Genomic DNA, 20,032 nt, shown 5'->3' with positions numbered 1-20,032 from the left:
TTAATAATAATTAATATTTAAATAAAATCTTTGAAACAAATTTTTTCAGAAATAATATACGGAATATCAGATAATTTAATCAGATGTTTCTCATATTCAAATAAGTCAAAAAATTTAATTTTACTTAAAACTTTTTCCATAAAAAGTTAACTATTTATTTGAAAAATAATTTCATCAAGATTCTTATGATACAAAACTTTAATTATTTGCTAGGAAAATACTACAAAATTAAAGTACTATTTTGATTATATTGTAACTATTAATTGCTTTCTTAATCATTCTTGCCATAACTTTTTTCAAATTTAAGATTATTTGTTTTTCTCTACATTGTTTAATTAAAAATTTTAAAATAATATTCAAATGTTATTAAATTAATAATAATGTTAAAATTAGAATCAAAATATTTGCTTATCTTCATAGAATGAGATAGTGTCAAGTATATCTGAAAAAATTGTTTGCTTAATGAGTATTAATCATACCATTATACAGGACTTAATAATTGTTTTACATTTTTCTATATTTAATATTTTAAAATAAATGATAAGAGTAAAGAATATTATTCAAGGATTATTTTAGAAGAAAAGGATTGAAAATTTTGGTTTCCTAAATATAACTATAGGAATTTAATTCTATTTTAGTATTTAATGAATGATAAACTTCTGATTACATATAGATAAATTGTTGCTTATATTTTTACATTTTTTATGTTTAATATTATAAAATTGGTATTTATTATGTAGGATTTTTGTAATTGGTTTTCTTGTATTATAATTTTGAAAAAAATTACAATCTTTGATGGCTAGTTTAAAAAAATTCATTTTTATTGCATAATTTTATTTAAAATACATTAATGTATTATTTTTATTAAAATATTAATAATGATTTCTCTGAGTTATAATGATTTTTTATAATTAATAAAAATTATTTCTGATTTTTAATTGCTGAGTTTTTAAAGATTAATTTTCATGTCCTGTACAATTTTACTTTTTTTTCTTTTGATAGAATGCAAAGTCAAACAAGTACAGGATTATATCAAGATAGTTTTTTTTCAATTATTTTTAATCAATTTAATTATAATCATTTAAAAAAAATTAATTAAAAATAATTGTGAAAAACTAGCCTGATGTAAACTACTGGATTACTTTGGAATAATAGATTGGGTTTTGAGATATTTGTATATGTACAGTACAATGCAAAGATTTACATTAAGTAATTGACAACGATACTTTTGAATAATGATAATTTAATACTTATCTGGATCTATCTTTTATTTTTTTCTCATTACATAAAAGATTTTAACAATTTTTTTTTTTTTTTAACAGCACCAGGACCACATGAAGATGAAAGTGAAATTGATACAGGTGAAATGACAAACCAATTACAGCAACAGAAATTGGATGATAAAAAAGAAGACAAAGGAGATGGAGGTAATTTTTTTTCCTATGCTTATTTAATAAATGTGATTTTAGTTATATATGGCCTAACTAATTCAATTAATTTAATAACTGCTACTTAACAACTGGTTGAGAATAGCAAATAATAATACAGAAATAACCTAACAAACCAGCAACAATATTTTAAACAAAGTGCGAACATTTTTGCCTGTGTTGAATGGGCATAATCAGGAAACAAACTAGAGAAAACACAGGGGATTGCCTAACACATGCATAGTGGGAATGGAGTATGACATAAGACAAGAAGCAAAGGAAGAGGAAGGGGAAAGTTTGTAATTCATAGAAAGATTTCCAGGCAGTGAGGAAGGAGTCAACGTTGCGATAATTTATGGCTGAGTTATGGTGGGTGGCTTTGTAAATTTCCACTTGTGGAAATCTACCTGGATGCCTGAGTCAGATGCATAGATAGCCAAAGCTGTTTTGGTTAAACCTTTTTTGATAGACATATGACGTTCTTTGAGACAGGTATGAAGCAGGTGAGACAGCTCCTATGTATTGTAAGCAGCAGTTATAACGATGATCAAAGATGGGGATACTGTAGATGTGCCTGGCAGGTGGTACTTGTTTGAGACAGACTTTGGCATTACAGAGGAGTGAGGCAGTATTGGGACTTCTGGGAAAGGCCAGCTGAAATTTGTTTCCTTGTGAAATGTCTTTGTAAAGGGTGGCAAGAGACTTGTTGTAGGTGATGTTCTTGAACTGAATTTCTTTGAGTGGATTTAATTAGTAGAGTGGAGGCAGTGCTGGAAAGACTGCGAATAAGTCTCTTAATAGTGTGTGGGGAGTAAGCCAGCTAGGTGGCATATTGGATGATAGTATGAAACTCTCTCTCTCTTTCTTGTCTCAACAAGAGACTTGTTGAGACAAGAAAGAAAGAGTTTCATACTATATGTATACTAGAAATATGTAGATACTGTCTCTTTCTTGTCTAATAAGAGACTTGTTGAGACAAGAAAGAGACAGTATCTACATATTTTATTTATTGTTTTCAGGATTAAATTTATTATTTAGAGCATTTAGTTGTGTTATTTTTATCTTGAATTATGTGTATTTGCTGTTTAATTTTAACAAAATGAGTATTGTTTAGGATTTGGGAAGAGATTAATTCACTTTCCATTATTTCTAAATGAGAAAATGATCTAGACTTCAAACAATTCAGAGTTCAAATGGCCTCCTGGAACAAATTAAATTCAAAGTATGAGACATCACTGTACAAATTGATACAAATCACTGTACAGATCACCGACAATTTACTAGTCGTATTATATTTAAAGTTAAAGTAATTTGAATGATTTAGTAGATAATTCTTGACACTTGATTAATATAATAACTGATTTTATTTATTTTTAAAATTATTACAAAGTTTGTAAAACTAATGTATAGTATTTTATTCATTAAAGAATAACATATCAAAAACTATACTAGTCAAACATTCTTCAAAAATATTGAAACATTCAAAATAATAAAATAGATGTGTCAGTAAGTGGTACTTAATTTAAAAAAGGATTGTAATTTGAATTTTTATATAAACTGAATAATCAAACCTTTTGAAACTAATTACAATATTTAAAAATTAGGATTGATTGGGATGAAAAATACTTATGAAAAGATATTATTAACATGCTATTATGAAAAGATATTTAACATGCTATTTTNAGTTATTTTTTCTCTTTCTTCAATATCTATCACTGAAATACATGAAATATAAAAATTTTTAATTTAAAATTAATCTTAATTATATTTAAGTTCACATCTTTTACCTACCCAAGTGGTTGCTCCATCTTGGTTGTCATCTAGTTCCATTTCTTCTAGAGTATTTAGCCAAGGTAACATTAGCATTTCCTTGATTGTTATATCATTCACAACTGCGAGATCTTTGTATATGCCTGGTCTGTGTTAATGTAATCTTGAGACAGTACATCATTTTCATTCAGTCCCTCTATTAAAATCTGAATGTCAGTAATTTCTTGTAATAAATCTGGCTCCTCTATTTTATCATTTTAATTTGAATTAAAACCCACCTTTCTGAAATAGTTTCTTAGGCAGTTGTTGCTGATGTTTTTGTGAGCATCTGATATTTATTGAACAGTGTGCAATGCAGAAATTTTACTAGATGATTCAGATGCAATGATATTAATCCACATGAGTAATGTCATTGCATCTCATGTGGATCAAAAATTCTGAAAGGGGCAGGTAATTAATGGTAAATTCCAGACTGATTATGAAACATTAGTCTATTTATATAACATTTTCCTGCATGCTCAGAATTGATTTGTATGCAAGAGACATTGTTTCATAAAGTTGTGATATGTTTGAATATTCTTCTTGGAATTTCATGTTAAATTTGTCATTCATTTCCAAGGACTGACTGAAAAAATAGAAATATAACTTGAAATGTGAGTTGTTGTAGTTTTCAGTTTTTGAGATGCAACAAACTTATTTCCCAAATACTGCTGTTGGAAGCATAATGTTAGTGTAGGTTATTGCTGCAGAATTTGATTAACATATCATTTCAATGCCATATTACAAATGTGAGAATTACAATTAGACAATGGTGTCATAACAGTACAAATTGTCTTTCAAAAACACAGAGTTTAACTTAATTCTGATAGTTTCTAACCATGGTGATGTCAGCTGAGAAAGATTACACTGGAAATATTAAATGCTATGAATAGTCAGTCAGTGTGACCAGATTATTAAAGTTTGATTGTTGTCTATTATTCTGTTTGTTGATTAGCATTAGTTGTCTAGCTTGTTCAGTTCAGTATGTAACAATCATAGTGATACAGTAATGAGCATTTTTGTCTACTATATTCATTGCAAGAAGTATGAATCTTTTACAAATACTTAAGCATGTTGAATTGCATATTCCCAGATGGTTGCCTTTAAAAAAATGCTGAGAGTTATATTTCAGACATTGGATGCTCTTATATTCCTTGAATCAAAAATTTGTTCTGGTACAGATACAATAGCAAATTATTTGCTGAAGGCTGTGAAGAACATTTGGTTTGTGTATATCTCACACATTTTGATGGGTATCTTGCCAATATTAATGAATTTAAGCAAGATCTTAAAGATCTTGCTTAAATTCATTAATATTGGCAAGATACCCATCAAAATGTTAAAATTAAACAGCTTCTCTTTAATTAAACCTTTGACAAATCTGAGATGTCTGAAAGAAAAAGTTGGAGAAGCAGAAGGAAAATTTTTTATTAGTATCATAAATGATAATCAGTTGGCTACAGATGGACAAGATCCACAAAGAAAATTTTACTATTCATTATGAGACCATTTCAAATTATATGATTGCAAAAGAAGAATATCCAGTTCAAAAGAAAAATTGTCTCAAATTGAATGATACATTACTGATTAGATCTCAAGGCCATATAATATATAATTTCCAAAAAAGATGTTGACATTCAAGAATGTTTTTCTGCATATGACTTTGTAAATATGAAACAAATAGAAAATGAAAAATGTCAACACTATGTTCAAACTCTTTGATCACTATGCACAGTTTATAAAGTTGGACTTGCTTTCAGAATATTAAGATGTTTTTCTGTTATTTACAAGGAATTGCATTCTAAAATTTGTTGAAATAGTACAATTATTTATTAAAAAATACGGAAGTGTATATCCTTACACAGTAATAATACTGGAAATTGCTTGTTTTGCCAATTTGATCAGCTAATGTTGAATGATCCTTCACACCCAAAATAGAATAAAAACAAAATTCAAGAACAAGCTTTGAGAAGGTACAGTAAGCAATCTAAATCAAATTGCTAATGCTTATGTTAAATTGGAAACATTTGTTCTTTCCAAAACAGCTCCCATTTTATGGTTATTTTTATGGCAGGAAGTGTTAAAGACTGACTGAGAAGTGGACTAAAGAAGAGACATTTGAAAATGTCTGGTATACTGGTCACTGTCTTTGGTCTCTTGTCTCTCACAAGCTGGTCACTGATTGGCTAATCATTTGGCTCAGCCAATCAGTGACCGGCTTGTGAGAGACGAGAGACCAAAGACAGCGACCAGAATACGGCCCCTGGTGTTGCAGCATCAGTTATGTGATTCTCAGTGATTAGCTGATTGCATGAAGAAGAGTTTTTTGGGGCATGGACTTTGCATATGTACTGTAGTTTCTGTTTGAATAATTTAAGCAGATTGTTTTTCAAATCTAGATCCTTTATCTTAATATGCTGGTGCAATTTGTTTGATTTCATGCTGTCATTACTTTACAACAGTCAAATGTTCAATGCAGTTTTTCTTTTAATATTCTGCATCATCAGTTTTATCAACTATCCTTGATGCAAACAAAAAATTATCAGACATTAGACTGTAACACATCTCAAAGATAAGCTCAGATAAGGTAAAAATAAATGAGAGTAATACTGATATTTTACTTCCACTAACTGGATTAATCTATCACCAGTGACTAACATAATTTGCAAGACTTTATATATTATATTGTTTCAGAGTTACCTCTCTAATTTTAAGTAACAAGAATACATTAAATTTTGTTCAAAATAACAAAATATCATAAAATTCAAATAAAACTTGTAATAAAATACAATGAGCTCAATGAATTAAACTTAATAATAACTTGATAAATGTAACATATAACTTTGAATTTATATTTATTCCATAACTTGGGATTGTAATGTTCTCAAACACCTCTATTTGAATCTGATGATAGCTACTAATAGAGCTTTTAAAACATTTGTTTATTATAAATTGATGATGGAAACCTCTAGCAATATAAACATCTAGAAATAGAATTATTCACGTATCTTCCACTTAGTTGCATGTTGGGTCATAAATGAAGGCACTGAGCTATGGCTGTTTAACTATAAAATATAATTACAAAGTTTTCACACTTTAAAACTTTATGCAACATACCAAAAATCACGTTGTGGTCTACAGTTTGAGAAAGACTGTTACTATGAACTGATACTTTGTTATGGATTTGATAGTGTTAATAAAAAGGCGACATAATCAAATATGTGAATTATTTATTAATTTTGTTATGTGAGCATTATTTTATCAATAATGTGAAATAATAAGTAGTTGTGTAAGTTTTTGTTTTTAATTTAAAGATTTTAAATGTAATAAAACACATAAAATAAGATTAGTAGTAGTAATTAGTTTCTTAGAAAACAAAAACATATAGTATTTTTTAAAAAATGTTAAATGATTCAAGGAACTTCATTGGTTTATTCTGATTATCCTCTATGTTGTTATATTAGCAGTCATTTAAAACATATTTAATGAGAATAAGTCAATAAAACTGACTAACTTGAGTTGTTCAGAATATTTTAGTTTGTTTTCTGTGAAGAAATTCATCCAAACATTACAATAACAGTTTTTTTTAATTGAAAACAAATAAATACATAAATTAAACCAAAAAAGTTTTTATATTTCTTCTCAGTTCTATGCCCTTCAAAGGTCATGGTAATATTACAAATTGATGGCTTTAATTGTATCTTTCCACTATTCCTGGTGTTGTGCCATGTAGATGGCTTCATATATTGTATGTCCTGTAATCATTATTACTTGGTCTGCCCACCTAATCTGACATCTGCCTCTAGTGTGTTTTCCATTGATCTTCCCTTCCAGGATTTGTTTCTCAAATCCATTTTTGCATCTGGAAATATATCCCAAGAAGCGAAGGTAGGATTGGTATATTTTAGTGGTAAGGCGTGTTATGATTTTCAGTTGATTTAGGATGGAGCAATTTGTTTGGTGCTCCATCCAATAGATTCTCAGCATTCTTCTATATGTCCATATTTCAAAATCTTCAAGTTTCAAGGAATCAAGTTTCTTCTGAGAAGTGGCATTTATGGTCCAGGTTTCTGAGGCATAAGTGACAATCGGAAAAATAAGCGTTCTTATGAGCTTTAGTTTATTAAAAATAGTGATTGCAGAATTTTTCCAAATTCTAAATAATTTAGAGGTTGTATTGTGAGCTAGGCAAATTCTGCATTTAATTTCATTATTGCATTCGCCTTTATTTGTAAGAAATGATCTAAGGTAAACAAATTCATTCACCACCTTATAGCCTGCAATTTCCATAGTCTGTGTCAAGGAACAATCAATTATCATAACTTTTATTTTACTTTCATTAATCAGCAATCCATATTCCCTGCTCTCAGTTTCAAGATGTTTGATAATATATTCAAGTTCTGATTCACTGAATGCTATAATAAGTTTATTGTCAGTGTATCTCAGGTTGTTAACTTTATGGCCCCTGATGGAAATGCCTCTGTCCCAGTTATCTAATACCCTTCTCATGATTATTTCAGAATAAGCATTAAAGAGTAAAGGGAAACCAGCTTCACCAGCTTCAGATGTATTATTTAAATGTATTAGACACAGTTTTGGTAGCTTACTCTTGCAGAGTTATTCTCATATAAATTTCTGATCATCGAAATAATATGGTGCAGGACTCCCATGTTCTGGAGAGTAGGCCATAATTTGTGTCATTTTACACAATGAAAGGCTTTGATATAGTCTATGAAACAAAGGTAAACTTTGACATTAAATTCATAGGCTTTTTCAATGATTTGTCAAGCGTTCAAGATTTGTTCATGAGTTCATTTACCAGGGATAAACCCCGACTGCTCTTTAGCTATTTCAGGTAATAGGAAGGGTTTCAAACAGTTATTAATTATTTGTAGCATTACTGGCATAGTTAATTAGGCTGATAGTTCTGTAGTTACTACAGTCTGTTGGTGCACTTTTTTTATAAATTGGAATAAATATTGATTTACACCATTCTTCTGACCATCTCTTAGATTTCCAAATTAATGTGCAGATTTTATGAAATATGTCAACACCCAGTTCTCACATGCTTTTAAAATTTTAGAGGTTATATTGTCAGGTCCTGGAGCTTTGTGATTTCTTAATGTATTTATGGCCTTTTCTACCTCTGATTTAAGAATACATGGTTCAACTTCCTCTGTCCATCCATTCTGAAGTTGATTATTACTATTTGTTTGTCCAGTGTCTTTATAAAGTTTCTCACAATACTTCCTCCAGACATTCGCAATCCCCTCCGCAGCAGTTATGATTTCATTTTCATCATTTTTAATTATTTGTGTGCATGATTTGAACTTTCTTGCTAGATATCTATTTATTGTATAGTTCATGAGTTTGATTATTATTTGCATGCACTTCAATTTCATTGCATATACTGTCGATATAATCATTTTTGTCTTTCTTACAGGCCTTTTTGATTTTTTTGTCTAGCTCTTTCTTCTTTTCATCTGCAACAATTGCTGAAGTTGTTAATTTTTTTCTTTCATCTGTTAATTCAAGGGTACTATTTGTCTTCCAATGTTTCTTTTTCTGTGGCCAATGTTGTCTGGTGCATTGTTGTACTCCAGTTAAAATTCAACTTTTTGTTTGTGTCCATAAAACATCTGGATTGTTTGTAAAGGATGGAGTGTCGAAATTTTGGAGAGTCTGTTGTAAGATTGAACTAACTGGAGTCTCAAGTCTTGGGTTGATCTTTGATATTTTTGTCGTATGGAGTTTTAATGTTACTTCTGCTTTTAATAGCTTATGATCAGAGTTTCAGAATACCCAGGTCTTGCTCTGACATTTACTGATGATCTCCATCTTGTTCTTATTAACATGTAATCAATTTGGTTTTTATATTCACCTGTTGAGGATGTCCAAGTAGAAAGACACCGATAATGGTGTTTGAACATGGTGTTAGTTATTGAAAAACTGTTATCGATTGCAAACTGAAGGGGTCTATTTCCTCTCTCATTTCTGGTGTTCAGTCGTAATTGTCCTATAATGCCCTGTAGATTATCATCATTTTACACTAACATATCTACTTAAGTTCAAATAGTTTGAAACCGATTTTAATCAACGGATCAGGCAGGCAACGGAAAACCACCTGATTATTTTCCCATGAGAATATTATGATGAGGATGAGCAATAATGGTATCAATGATATGCATGGCGAATCAGTTTGGTATCAAATGACGTAGAATCAAACTGATTCCAGGTCATTTGATGTGAAATGGGCTACCAGGCATGTGGACATAGGCAAACCAGGCACCACAAGCGAAATATGCTTCTGGAAGAAATTTAAAATTACATCTAAGGAGAAATTTATCTTTAGTTACTTGGAATGTAAGAGGACTTTTACAGACTGGAAAGCTCTGCATAGTAGAAAGAGAGCTTAATCAAGAGAATATACTGATTTGTGGCATCTTCGAAACACATTGGAGAGAGAGTGGTCATTTTGATACAATTGATCACACAATATATGTTTCAGGTATGACCAAAAATAGACGTAATAGAGTGGTCTTTGTTATTGACAAATGCTTAACAAAATTTGTGGAAGACTATGAACCTATCAATGACCGTATAATCAAAATTACAATATCTTCCGGGTCAGTAAATCTTCATATTATTCAGGTTTATATGTTCACTTTGGCTGCTTTGGATGATGAAGTGGACACAGTGTACACACAAATTGAAAACATCATCACAAAAATACCACAGAATGACATATTTATAATAATGGGAGATTTTAATGCTAAGATAGGCAATACAAAAAATGATGATTTTTATATTTATTAAATATAAAATGAATCTTATATTTGCTAAAATGAAATTCAGATATTTTAATATAAAACATGCTAACACTTAGAAAAATGACAAATGATCATTGTTTTATCAGTTTTTTTCAACATTAATTAAGCAAATGTGACATAAAAATTTCATGACATTAATATTTATGGTTGCAATTGCAAAAATTTTAATTGAGTGAAATTTTAGTCTTGAAGAATAATTGAAACTGTTTTATTTATGTATTAAAATGTTATAATTAAAGTTTTAAGTAGTATTTAAACTGAATAACTTTTACTTTTCAAAACTAGTTTGTCTTTAAGTCTTAAAAATTGCCAGAAAGTGGTCTGACAAAATTATTTTTAGAATATGGGTTAATGACATAAGCAGTTGCTAACTTTTAAATCATGGTTGTTTTAGTAAATTTCAAGATCTATTTTCTATTTGCTTTATAAGTTAAATAAATTAATAATAATTAAATTTAAATAAAATCTTTGAAACAAATTTTTCAGAAATAATATACGGAATATCAGATAATTTAATCAGATGTTTCTCATATTCAAATAAGTCAAAAAATTTAATTTTACTTAAAACTTTTTCCATAAAAAGTTAACTATTTATTTGAAAAATAATTTAATCAAGATTCTTATGATACAAAACTTTAATTATTTGCTAGGAAAATACTACAAAATTAAAGTACTATTTTGATTATATTGTAACTATTAATTGCTTTCTTAATCATTCTTGCCATAACTTTTTTCAAATTTAAGATTATTTGTTTTTCTCTACATTGTTTAATTAAAAATTTTAAAATAATATTCAAATGTTATTAAATTAATAATAATGTTAAAATTAGAATCAAAATATTTGCTTATCTTCATAGAATGAGATAGTGTCAAGTATATCTGAAAAAATTGTTTGCTTAATGAGTATTAATCATACCATTATACAGGACTTAATAATTGTTTTACATTTTTCTATATTTAATATTTTAAAATAAATGATAAGAGTAAAGAATATTATTCAAGGATTATTTTAGAAGAAAAGGATTGAAAATTTTGGTTTCCTAAATATAACTATAGGAATTTAATTCTATTTTAGTATTTAATGAATGATAAACTTCTGATTACATATAGATAAATTGTTGCTTATATTTTTACATTTTTTATGTTTAATATTATAAAATTGGTATTTATTATGTAGGATTTTTGTAATTGGTTTTCTTGTATTATAATTTTGAAAAAAATTACAATCTTTGATGGCTAGTTTAAAAAAATTCATTTTTATTGCATAATTTTATTTAAAATACATTAATGTATTATTTTTATTAAAATATTAATAATGATTTCTCTGAGTTATAATGATTTTTTATAATTAATAAAAATTATTTCTGATTTTTAATTGCTGAGTTTTTAAAGATTAATTTTCATGTCCTGTACAATTTTACTTTTTTTTCTTTTGATAGAATGCAAAGTCAAACAAGTACAGGATTATATCAAGATAGTTTTTTTTCAATTATTTTTAATCAATTTAATTATAATCATTTAAAAAAAATTAATTAAAAATAATTGTGAAAAACTAGCCTGATGTAAACTACTGGATTACTTTGGAATAATAGATTGGGTTTTGAGATATTTATATATGTACAGTACAATGCAAAGATTTACATTAAGTAATTGACAACGATACTTTTGAATAATGATAATTTAATACTTATCTGGATCTATCTTTTATTTTTTTCTCATTACATAAAAGATTTTAACAATTTTTTTTTTTTTTAACAGCACCAGGACCACATGAAGATGAAAGTGAAATTGATACAGGTGAAATGACAAACCAATTACAACAACAGAAATTGGATGATAAAAAAGAAGACAAAGGAGATGGAGGTAATTTTTTTTCCTATGCTTATTTGATAAATGTGATTTTAGTTATATATGGCCTAACTAATTCAATTAATTTAATAACTGCTACTTAACAACTGGTTGAGAATAGCAAATAATAATACAGAAATAACCTAACAAACCAGCAACAATATTTTAAACAAAGTGCGAACATTTTTGCCTGTGTTGAATGGGCATAATCAGGAAACAAACTAGAGAAAACACAGGGGATTGCCTAACACATGCATAGTGGGAATGGAGTATGACATAAGACAAGAAGCAAAGGAAGAGGAAGGGGAAAGTTTGTAATTCATAGAAAGAATTCCAGGCAGTGAGAAAGGAGTCAACGTTGCGATAATTTATGGCTGAGTTATGGTGGGTGGCTTTGTAAATTTCCACTTGTGGAAATCTACCTGGATGCCTGAGTCAGATGCATAGATAGCCAAAGCTGTTTTGGTTAAACCTTTTTTGATAGACATATGACGTTCTTTGAGACAGGTATGAAGCAGGTGAGACAGCTCCTATGTATTGTAAGCAGCAGTTATAACGATGATCAAAGATGGGGATACTGTAGATGTGCCTGGCAGGTGGTACTTGTTTGAGACAGACTTTGGCATTACAGAGGAGTGAGGCAATATTGGGACTTCTGGGAAAGGCCAGCTGAAATTTGTTTCCTTGTGAAATGTCTTTGTAAAGGGTGGCAAGAGACTTGTTGTAGGTGATGTTCTTGAACTGAATTTCTTTGAGTGGATTTAATTAGTAGAGTGGAGGCAGTGCTGGAAAGATTGCGAATAAGTCTCTTAATAGTGTGTGGGGAGTAAGCCAGCTAGGTGGCATATTGGATGATAGTATGAAACTCTCTCTCTCTTTCTTGTCTCAACAAGAGACTTGTTGAGACAAGAAAGAAAGAGTTTCATACTATATGTATACTAGAAATATGTAGATACTGTCTCTTTCTTGTCTAATAAGAGACTTGTTGAGACAAGAAAGAGACAGTATCTACATATTTTATTTATTGTTTTCAGGATTAAATTTATTATTTAGAGCATTTAGTTGTGTTATTTTTATCTTGAATTATGTGTATTTGCTGTTTAATTTTAACAAAATGAGTATTGTTTAGGATTTGGGAAGAGATTAATTCACTTTCCATTATTTCTAAATGAGAAAATGATCTAGACTTCAAACAATTCAGAGTTCAAATGGCCTCCTGGAACAAATTAAATTCAAAGTATGAAACATCACTGTACAAATTGATACAAATCACTGTACAGATCACCGACAATTTACTAGTCGTATTATATTTAAAGTTAAAGTAATTTGAATGATTTAGTAGATAATTCTTGACACTTGATTAATATAATAACTGATTTTATTTATTTTTAAAATTATTACAAAGTTTGTAAAACTAATGTATAGTATTTTATTCATTAAAGAATAACATATCAAAAACTATACTAGTCAAACATTCTTCAAAAATATTGAAACATTCAAAATAATAAAATAGATGTGTCAGTAAGTGGTACTTAATTTAAAAAAGGATTGTAATTTGAATTTTTATATAAACTGAATAATCAAACCTTTTGAAACTAATTACAATATTTAAAAATTAGGATTGATTGGGATGAAAAATACTTATGAAAAGATATTATTAACATGCTATTATGAAAAGATATTTAACATGCTATTTTAAATTATTTGACAATAAATTCATTAAAATATTAATAAATAGAACAATAAACAATATAATTTAAAATTCAGGTTCAGGCAATAAGTTAAATAATTCTTTATGTAAAATTTTTATCCAAAGCTAATATTTGTAATAAAATTTTATGATTTTAAACAGTTGATGATGAAGATAAAGTTGAGTCAACTGAAAATGTTGGCCGAAAGAAGAAGAAGAAGAAAGGAAAAGGTAATTAAAAATTTTTGTTCCTATTACAATCTTTTGAATTTTTTTTAATCTAGGTGATATGATATTTTGTTATATTATAATTCTTTTTAAATTTTATTAAATTGCAGCTCTTAACATATGCAGTTAAACTTTCGTATTACAAATTTCTCTTTATAAATTTGTAACAAATCTTCATGGAATGCTGAAAATATGCTGGTTTTTTTACACAGTGAAGGTTGTTCCCATTTTGAAAAGTTTAACTTCTATATAATGAAGTTTTTAAAACCAGATTATTAGGTGTAAACCTCAAAATAGATGGGAATGGAAGTCCTTGTGAGAGATATATGATGTTAGCATTCAGTTATGATTATTTTTAGGTAATTATATACGTCTGTTGGGGACAAACTTTCTAGTAATGGAAGATTTTCATTAAGAAAACTTGTCAAGTGGAATAGAGTAAAAAATCATATTGTCATTGCTTTCTCTGTATTGATGTGAGAGACTACTGTGAAGTATGCAGTAAAATGTGTTTAGTATAATAGCAAAATCCATTATGTCTAAACATAAATATAAGTATTAAGTGTAGTTTTTCTTTAAAAGTACAGATTAGTAATGAAGTTCAAATGGGGGACAACAAAAAGAATATTGTTTTGTTTTGGTATACCAGCCAATTCACTTTCAACAGTTTGAAAATAAAAAATAGGTTGTGAAAAAAATCTGAATATCTAAATTTTGAGAATAAACATTGATGATAATGAAGTGGTATTCAAGTAGCTAATCTTCCAGAATAAGAATATTTGTGTATCAGGAAGTATATCAAAAAAAGATTTAGAATTTTACCAAAGCTCTAAACTATCAGCCCATGGGTCAGACATGACCCTTCAATGCTTCATATCTGGCTTGCAGCCTTGATGACTTCTTTTCTAAAAATCAATGTTTCTAACATCTTGTGGGGATTAAAACAGAAAAAATTCAAATGTGAAACTGTTTACAAAGTCATAAAGGCCTGGCAACAAAAGGGCTTCTATTAGTCTTTTAAAATTACAGTATGTTTTGGTTTACTGAATAATAATGAATACAGCCCACATCTGATATACATCTATTTTGAAGTGGCCCTTTGCAGCATTTGAGTTTGAGACCCCTGCTCTAAACTGACCAGAATTTTAAGCTAGTACTGGGTAGTTAGACAAATTTAGACATGGCATTTTCCAAAATGCTATATGTAGTGAAAGTATTAAAATTAACAAAGATAAGTGTTAGGCAAAGCATTCTGTTTACAGTATAAAGTTATTGGAAGAATTGCAATTGGACTTTTTTTTTATTTTAACAAATATTTTTATTACAGACGAAACTGGGTTATTCTTTAAATGTTTTCCTGATAAAACATTAGCTTTATAAAATATGTGCTTTTGCTGAAAACATAGCAAAGAACATGTAACAATATGGTTGATGCTAATATGATTGGTAGCAAAAAATTAAAATTACTAATAATTAGTAAAAGTCAGAATTCTTGTTGTTTTAAAGGCATAAAATGTCTGGAAGCTGATTACAATTTTAATAAAAAAAAACTTGGATTATAAGGGAAACATTTGCAAGCTATTTACACCAAGTCAAAACTGATAGATACCATAACAGCAATTTCAAACACACTCAAAAAGCTAGTTAAAAGCAACTATTTTTACTATAATAAATATTTTCATTAATTTAGAACAAACATCATCAGGTAAGGTTCTGTCCATAAATTACATCCACATTTTTCTTGAAATTTTTACTTCCCCTTCCCCCATTGTGCCAGTTTGTCTAAGTTTCTGTAACCCCCTTCTCTTCAGACATCCAGCAAAATTCATTTATTTCATTCAACATTTGTTAGGGATAAATTTAATAAAGATATACATTTTGTATGTGGATTTTATGGGATTTGTTAATAAATAATAAATAAATAATTGCTGTTTTCTTTTTTCAAAGCCATGTAGATTTATAGTTTTGGATTAATAACAGAATAAACTACTTTACTTTAATAAAACATTTTATTTGTAGTTTTAATAATTTAATTTATAATGAACAGTTATAAAAGTATATAACTGTTCATTAGAAAAAATAACTTATTAAAAAGTTGGAGAAGCAATAGTAATTCAAACTCTGCTACATTTAGTCAATGTGATGTACTGCAAGGGACATGAGTGTCAAGGAATTTGTAAAGTTGACCAGGGAAAGTCATGGAATTTAAAACAAAAATTTGAGTACAAACCCTGTAAATTATGTTTTTAATGAAATAAAATGGTCTGTGAACATTTAGATTGATATTGGCTTTATTATTGTGATTGTTAGAAACAAAATTGCAATACAGCAACTTTTCTGTATTACTTTATATTTTTAACTGAAATAAATAATCTTAAACTTTTAAGTTATTAAACCAGTAATTAATAGTAATCTGTATATTGTAATAATTCTGATAATTGATTTTGAAATTTATTAGTCTACATTATTTATAAAGATGATACAAAAGTATAAACACAAACTGATATCAGAATAAGAAAGAAATTTTTTTTTAAATGAACAAAATTTATATAAATAGGAACTGGTCCAAAGCAGCAGACAAATCCACCAACTATCCCTGTTTGTGATTTGTTTCCAGATGGCAATTTTCCAGTTGGAGAAGAAATGAGTTACAATGCTTTAATAGATGGGTAAGTTTATATATATGTATATTTCTTTATTAAGTTATTGATAAATTCAAAATCAAACTATAGATTTTCTGATGTGATTTCTTTGGTTGAAAAATTTATAATGAATATAGTAGTTAATATCAAAATATAAACTATTTCTCATTTTTGTATTGGTAATGTTAAATAAAATGTTTTGTAAAATTTATAATACATTTTACTTGTTAATAATTGAATACTGACATGAAACTTGCTATAAACTGATTTAATACTATAATATTTGGAGGCAGCAATTCCATATGAATGTTTTTATCATATATATATTAATTACTGTGTGCACAGATGGTTACAGTCCTTAACTAATATCTGTTATCAATACATTTATCATGTCTTTGTTGAAAATCTATATAATTTTTAGTTGTAAAAATCTACTTTTTTCATAGATTATTTTAAAAATTTAGTTTTAAAAAAACTTATAAAATTTTTAGTTTCTTTTAACATAGTTTGATATTTTTATAGTTCAGTAACAACTGTTGTCATATTTATTGTTTTTATAATGAAAATTTGTTTTTAAATTTTAAACTAATTTATTCTTATTTGAGTTTATTAAATGCATCTATTCTCTATTTAACTTTTTAGAAATTAGATATACTTTTAGTCTGCACTCTAACATAGTGCTCACACACAGTGCTTATTCCTTTTGTAGTTTTAAAATATGTTTGTAACAAGAGAATAGACAATATTTTTTCTAATTTTTGTGAAGTATGAAGATTTTTTACCTAGAATGGCAGTAAAATATCTCTGACTGCAAATTTCTTATATGCTTCTGTAAAATTTATAAAAATTTTTCTTGTAATTTTTGAATAATTCATGTACACACATGCATAATAATGTAGTAATTGACATAACAGATTTTATGTACATAAATGTTTATCATATGAAAGTAGTCTCCAAAATTTTTTTCTTTTAAAAATATCCCCAGCACTTAAATAGCAATTCTTTTTGTTTATTTTACTTGTGAGTAATGTCATCTAATTCTTCATTGAAAGAATTGCTAACAATATTTTGTTTAAAATTAACAAACTGCTGATTAGTTCATTAGTGGATAACAATATTGATTACATTGAAGAATGCTATTCATTGCCCATCTCCAAAAATGATATTTTCAGGAAAAGACATAAGTGTTGTTGTTGTGTACAGGCACAATGAAGTGACGTTTTTCTCAACACTGGGCTAGTTGAATCTTTTATTTAGTTAGTTAGTTATTTTAGTCTAACTAAATAAAAGATTCAACTAGCCCAGTGTTGAGAAAAACGTCACTTCATTGTGCCTGTACACAATAAGCAAATACAACATGGTTTCGACAACATTAAAAGACATAAGCTTTATGAATGTGTTGAATTAAACTTTGCCTTAATTATCAATCACAGGTTCTTCAAAAAGTAAAGATGTTCATCAATAAGTCTGATGATCTTTTGTCAGATTTATTGATGAACCCATGCGTTGAAAACAGTTTAGAATGATTTTCTCAAACTATTTGCCATGCAGCTTTTCCCATATGGGTAATGGTTTATCTTATAAAGTGTACCAGTTACTAATTCTTTTACAGTGTAGTTGGGATTTATTCTATAATGCTTTTTAAAGATCTGAATTACTTCTAGAGATGGAAGCACAGAAGTTAATTCTTTTTATTGTATTGTAAAGGATTTTATATAAAATTTATATCCCTAAGCACATTATGTATAGTATTAATATACTTTTCATGCTGTCATTTTTAGGACAAAAATGCAATTTAGTCTTAAGGAAATATGATATGTTAATTATAAGATTTTAATTATGTTTAATGTGGAGGGTGAATAAACTATGCTAAAATTCTTCATGAATTACTGTGACTTTTTGAAACAAAAGATGCATTTGGCAAGTAAATGGTCTAAAAATTGTCAAATATAATTTAATGATTTAAATATCAACTTGGCATAAAAATATTTCTAATTTTTTCAGAAAAATGGCCAAACAGAGATACACAGATGAAGAAAAGCGTGCTTTGGAAAGGATGCAAAGTGATATCTATAAGGAAATTCGGCAAGCTGCTGAAGCTCACAGACAGGTATAAATTTCAATAATAAATTTTATCATAAGTATTTTTCAAAAACTGTGAATTTCAACTTATGAATATTAGATTTCAATATAAAAGCATAATTTTAAATAACACATTGAGTAAGCTGTCTTTTGGCATTAACAGCTTTTATAAACATAAAATATATGCAAGTACTTTTGATAATGTATTATTGTCTTCATCTTATAGTCTTCATCAGACAAGAACATAAAATACATCATAAAAAGTTATATATATATATATTTTATGTTTATAAAAGCTGTTAACACTGAAAAACAGTTTATCTAATGTGTTATGCTATTTTTATAATTTGATGTGAAGTGTGTGTATAAATTTTGTTAAAACATAATCTGATCTAGACTTATGAAATTGAAGTTAAAGTAATAATTAAAATGAATGTATTTTAAATTCCCTTAAAACAAGAACAATTTAAATGTTGAAATTGATTTGGTGATAGTTAATGCATTCAGTTGTTTTAAATCATCTTTATGTCAGCCAGATGGCGAGACAGTTAAGGCATCAGCCTACTCTCACTCTGGGACCTGGAACTGCATTCAGATGGTTGAAAACACCAGAAAGTTTTTGAAGGTCTTGTTTTAGATATGTTGGGTCCTGTCCCTCACCATCTGGCTACTCATTGTGGGCCTGGCCAAACCTATGAGCTTGAGGAAAAAGCCCACATGATTAAAAGAATAAAAAAAAAATCTCAATAGGTATGATATGTTATCAACCTCATTATACAACAGAATTTTACCAATTGCAAGATTATATTCTTGAAAGCCACTGTACTTTTTTTTTTGTGGTTTTAGGCCCTTTAATGCTCAGAGAGCACAAAAAGAAAGGCCATAACCACTGTAATTGGGAACTTTGCGATAAGAAAATCTTTCTTTTAATGAAAAAAATGAAAATGATCTTGAATTAGTTCATTTACAGACTCCATTAGGAATTATTATAATAATCCATAAAAAGAAGATAAGGAAATAAAATAGTGATGACGGAAAAGAAAGACCAGAACATGTGTAAAAATACATAACTAGATATAGGATTAGATAACTTGATTGCAAATAGTTTTAATAAATGAAAATAATTATGACTTACTGCTTCCAGATAAAAAATCATTTCAATGAACAATAATAAAGGTAAGAAATAAAAACAAATTAGAAAAAGGAAATATTAAAAGTGGCCTTTTGTTCAACTTACCAAGTTCAATGTTTGATGTGTTCATTTTGGTAATAATTTACTTCATTTTACAATTCTATGATAAAAGGTCATATTGGAACAGAATTTATATCAATTTGCAGATTTACAAAATTTTAGCTTGAAACTATTAAATTGCATATATTGAAAATTATGAATAAATCTTTAATTAAAGAGGACTACTTTATTATCATTTTTTTTCTTTCAGTGAATTGTGTACAATTTTTAATAATAATAATAAT

The 20,032-nt window shown here is 27.8% G+C and overlaps 2 protein-coding genes across 2 annotated transcripts in view; one reads left to right on the top strand and one right to left on the bottom strand.

Moving 5' to 3' along the window:
• The window catches only part of LOC111620613 (methionine aminopeptidase 2-like), an 81,014-nt gene that overhangs the window by 11,812 nt on the left and 49,170 nt on the right, over positions 1-20,032 (top strand). The window contains exons 2-8 of the mRNA XM_023362579.1: positions 1,323-1,427; positions 9,589-9,744; positions 11,629-11,712; positions 11,825-11,929; positions 13,767-13,835; positions 16,390-16,501; positions 18,479-18,584. Coding sequence (XP_023218347.1) covers positions 1,323-1,427; positions 9,589-9,744; positions 11,629-11,712; positions 11,825-11,929; positions 13,767-13,835; positions 16,390-16,501; positions 18,479-18,584 — 737 coding nt within the window. The remainder of the gene's footprint in view (positions 1-1,322; positions 1,428-9,588; positions 9,745-11,628; positions 11,713-11,824; positions 11,930-13,766; positions 13,836-16,389; positions 16,502-18,478; positions 18,585-20,032) is intronic.
• Positions 6,876-8,381, bottom strand: LOC111620600. The gene has a single exon (XM_023362561.1). The coding sequence runs from the start codon at positions 7,743-7,745 to the stop codon at positions 6,945-6,947; it is 801 nt and encodes a 266-aa protein (XP_023218329.1). The 5' UTR covers positions 7,746-8,381; the 3' UTR covers positions 6,876-6,944.

The sequence above is a fragment of the Centruroides sculpturatus genome, unplaced genomic scaffold (genome assembly GCF_000671375.1).
Source record: "Centruroides sculpturatus isolate CEXI.00-Female unplaced genomic scaffold, Cexi_2.0 scaffold137, whole genome shotgun sequence".
Lineage (NCBI taxonomy): Eukaryota > Metazoa > Arthropoda > Arachnida > Scorpiones > Buthidae > Centruroides > Centruroides sculpturatus.
This window is presented reverse-complemented; position numbering and strand designations above follow the sequence as displayed.

Bases quoted from the DNA above. Each gene is read 5' to 3' on its own strand.
- LOC111620600 (XM_023362561.1), bottom strand. From the start codon at position 7,745: ATGAGAAGGGTATTAGATAACTGGGACAGAGGCATTTCCATCAGGGGC.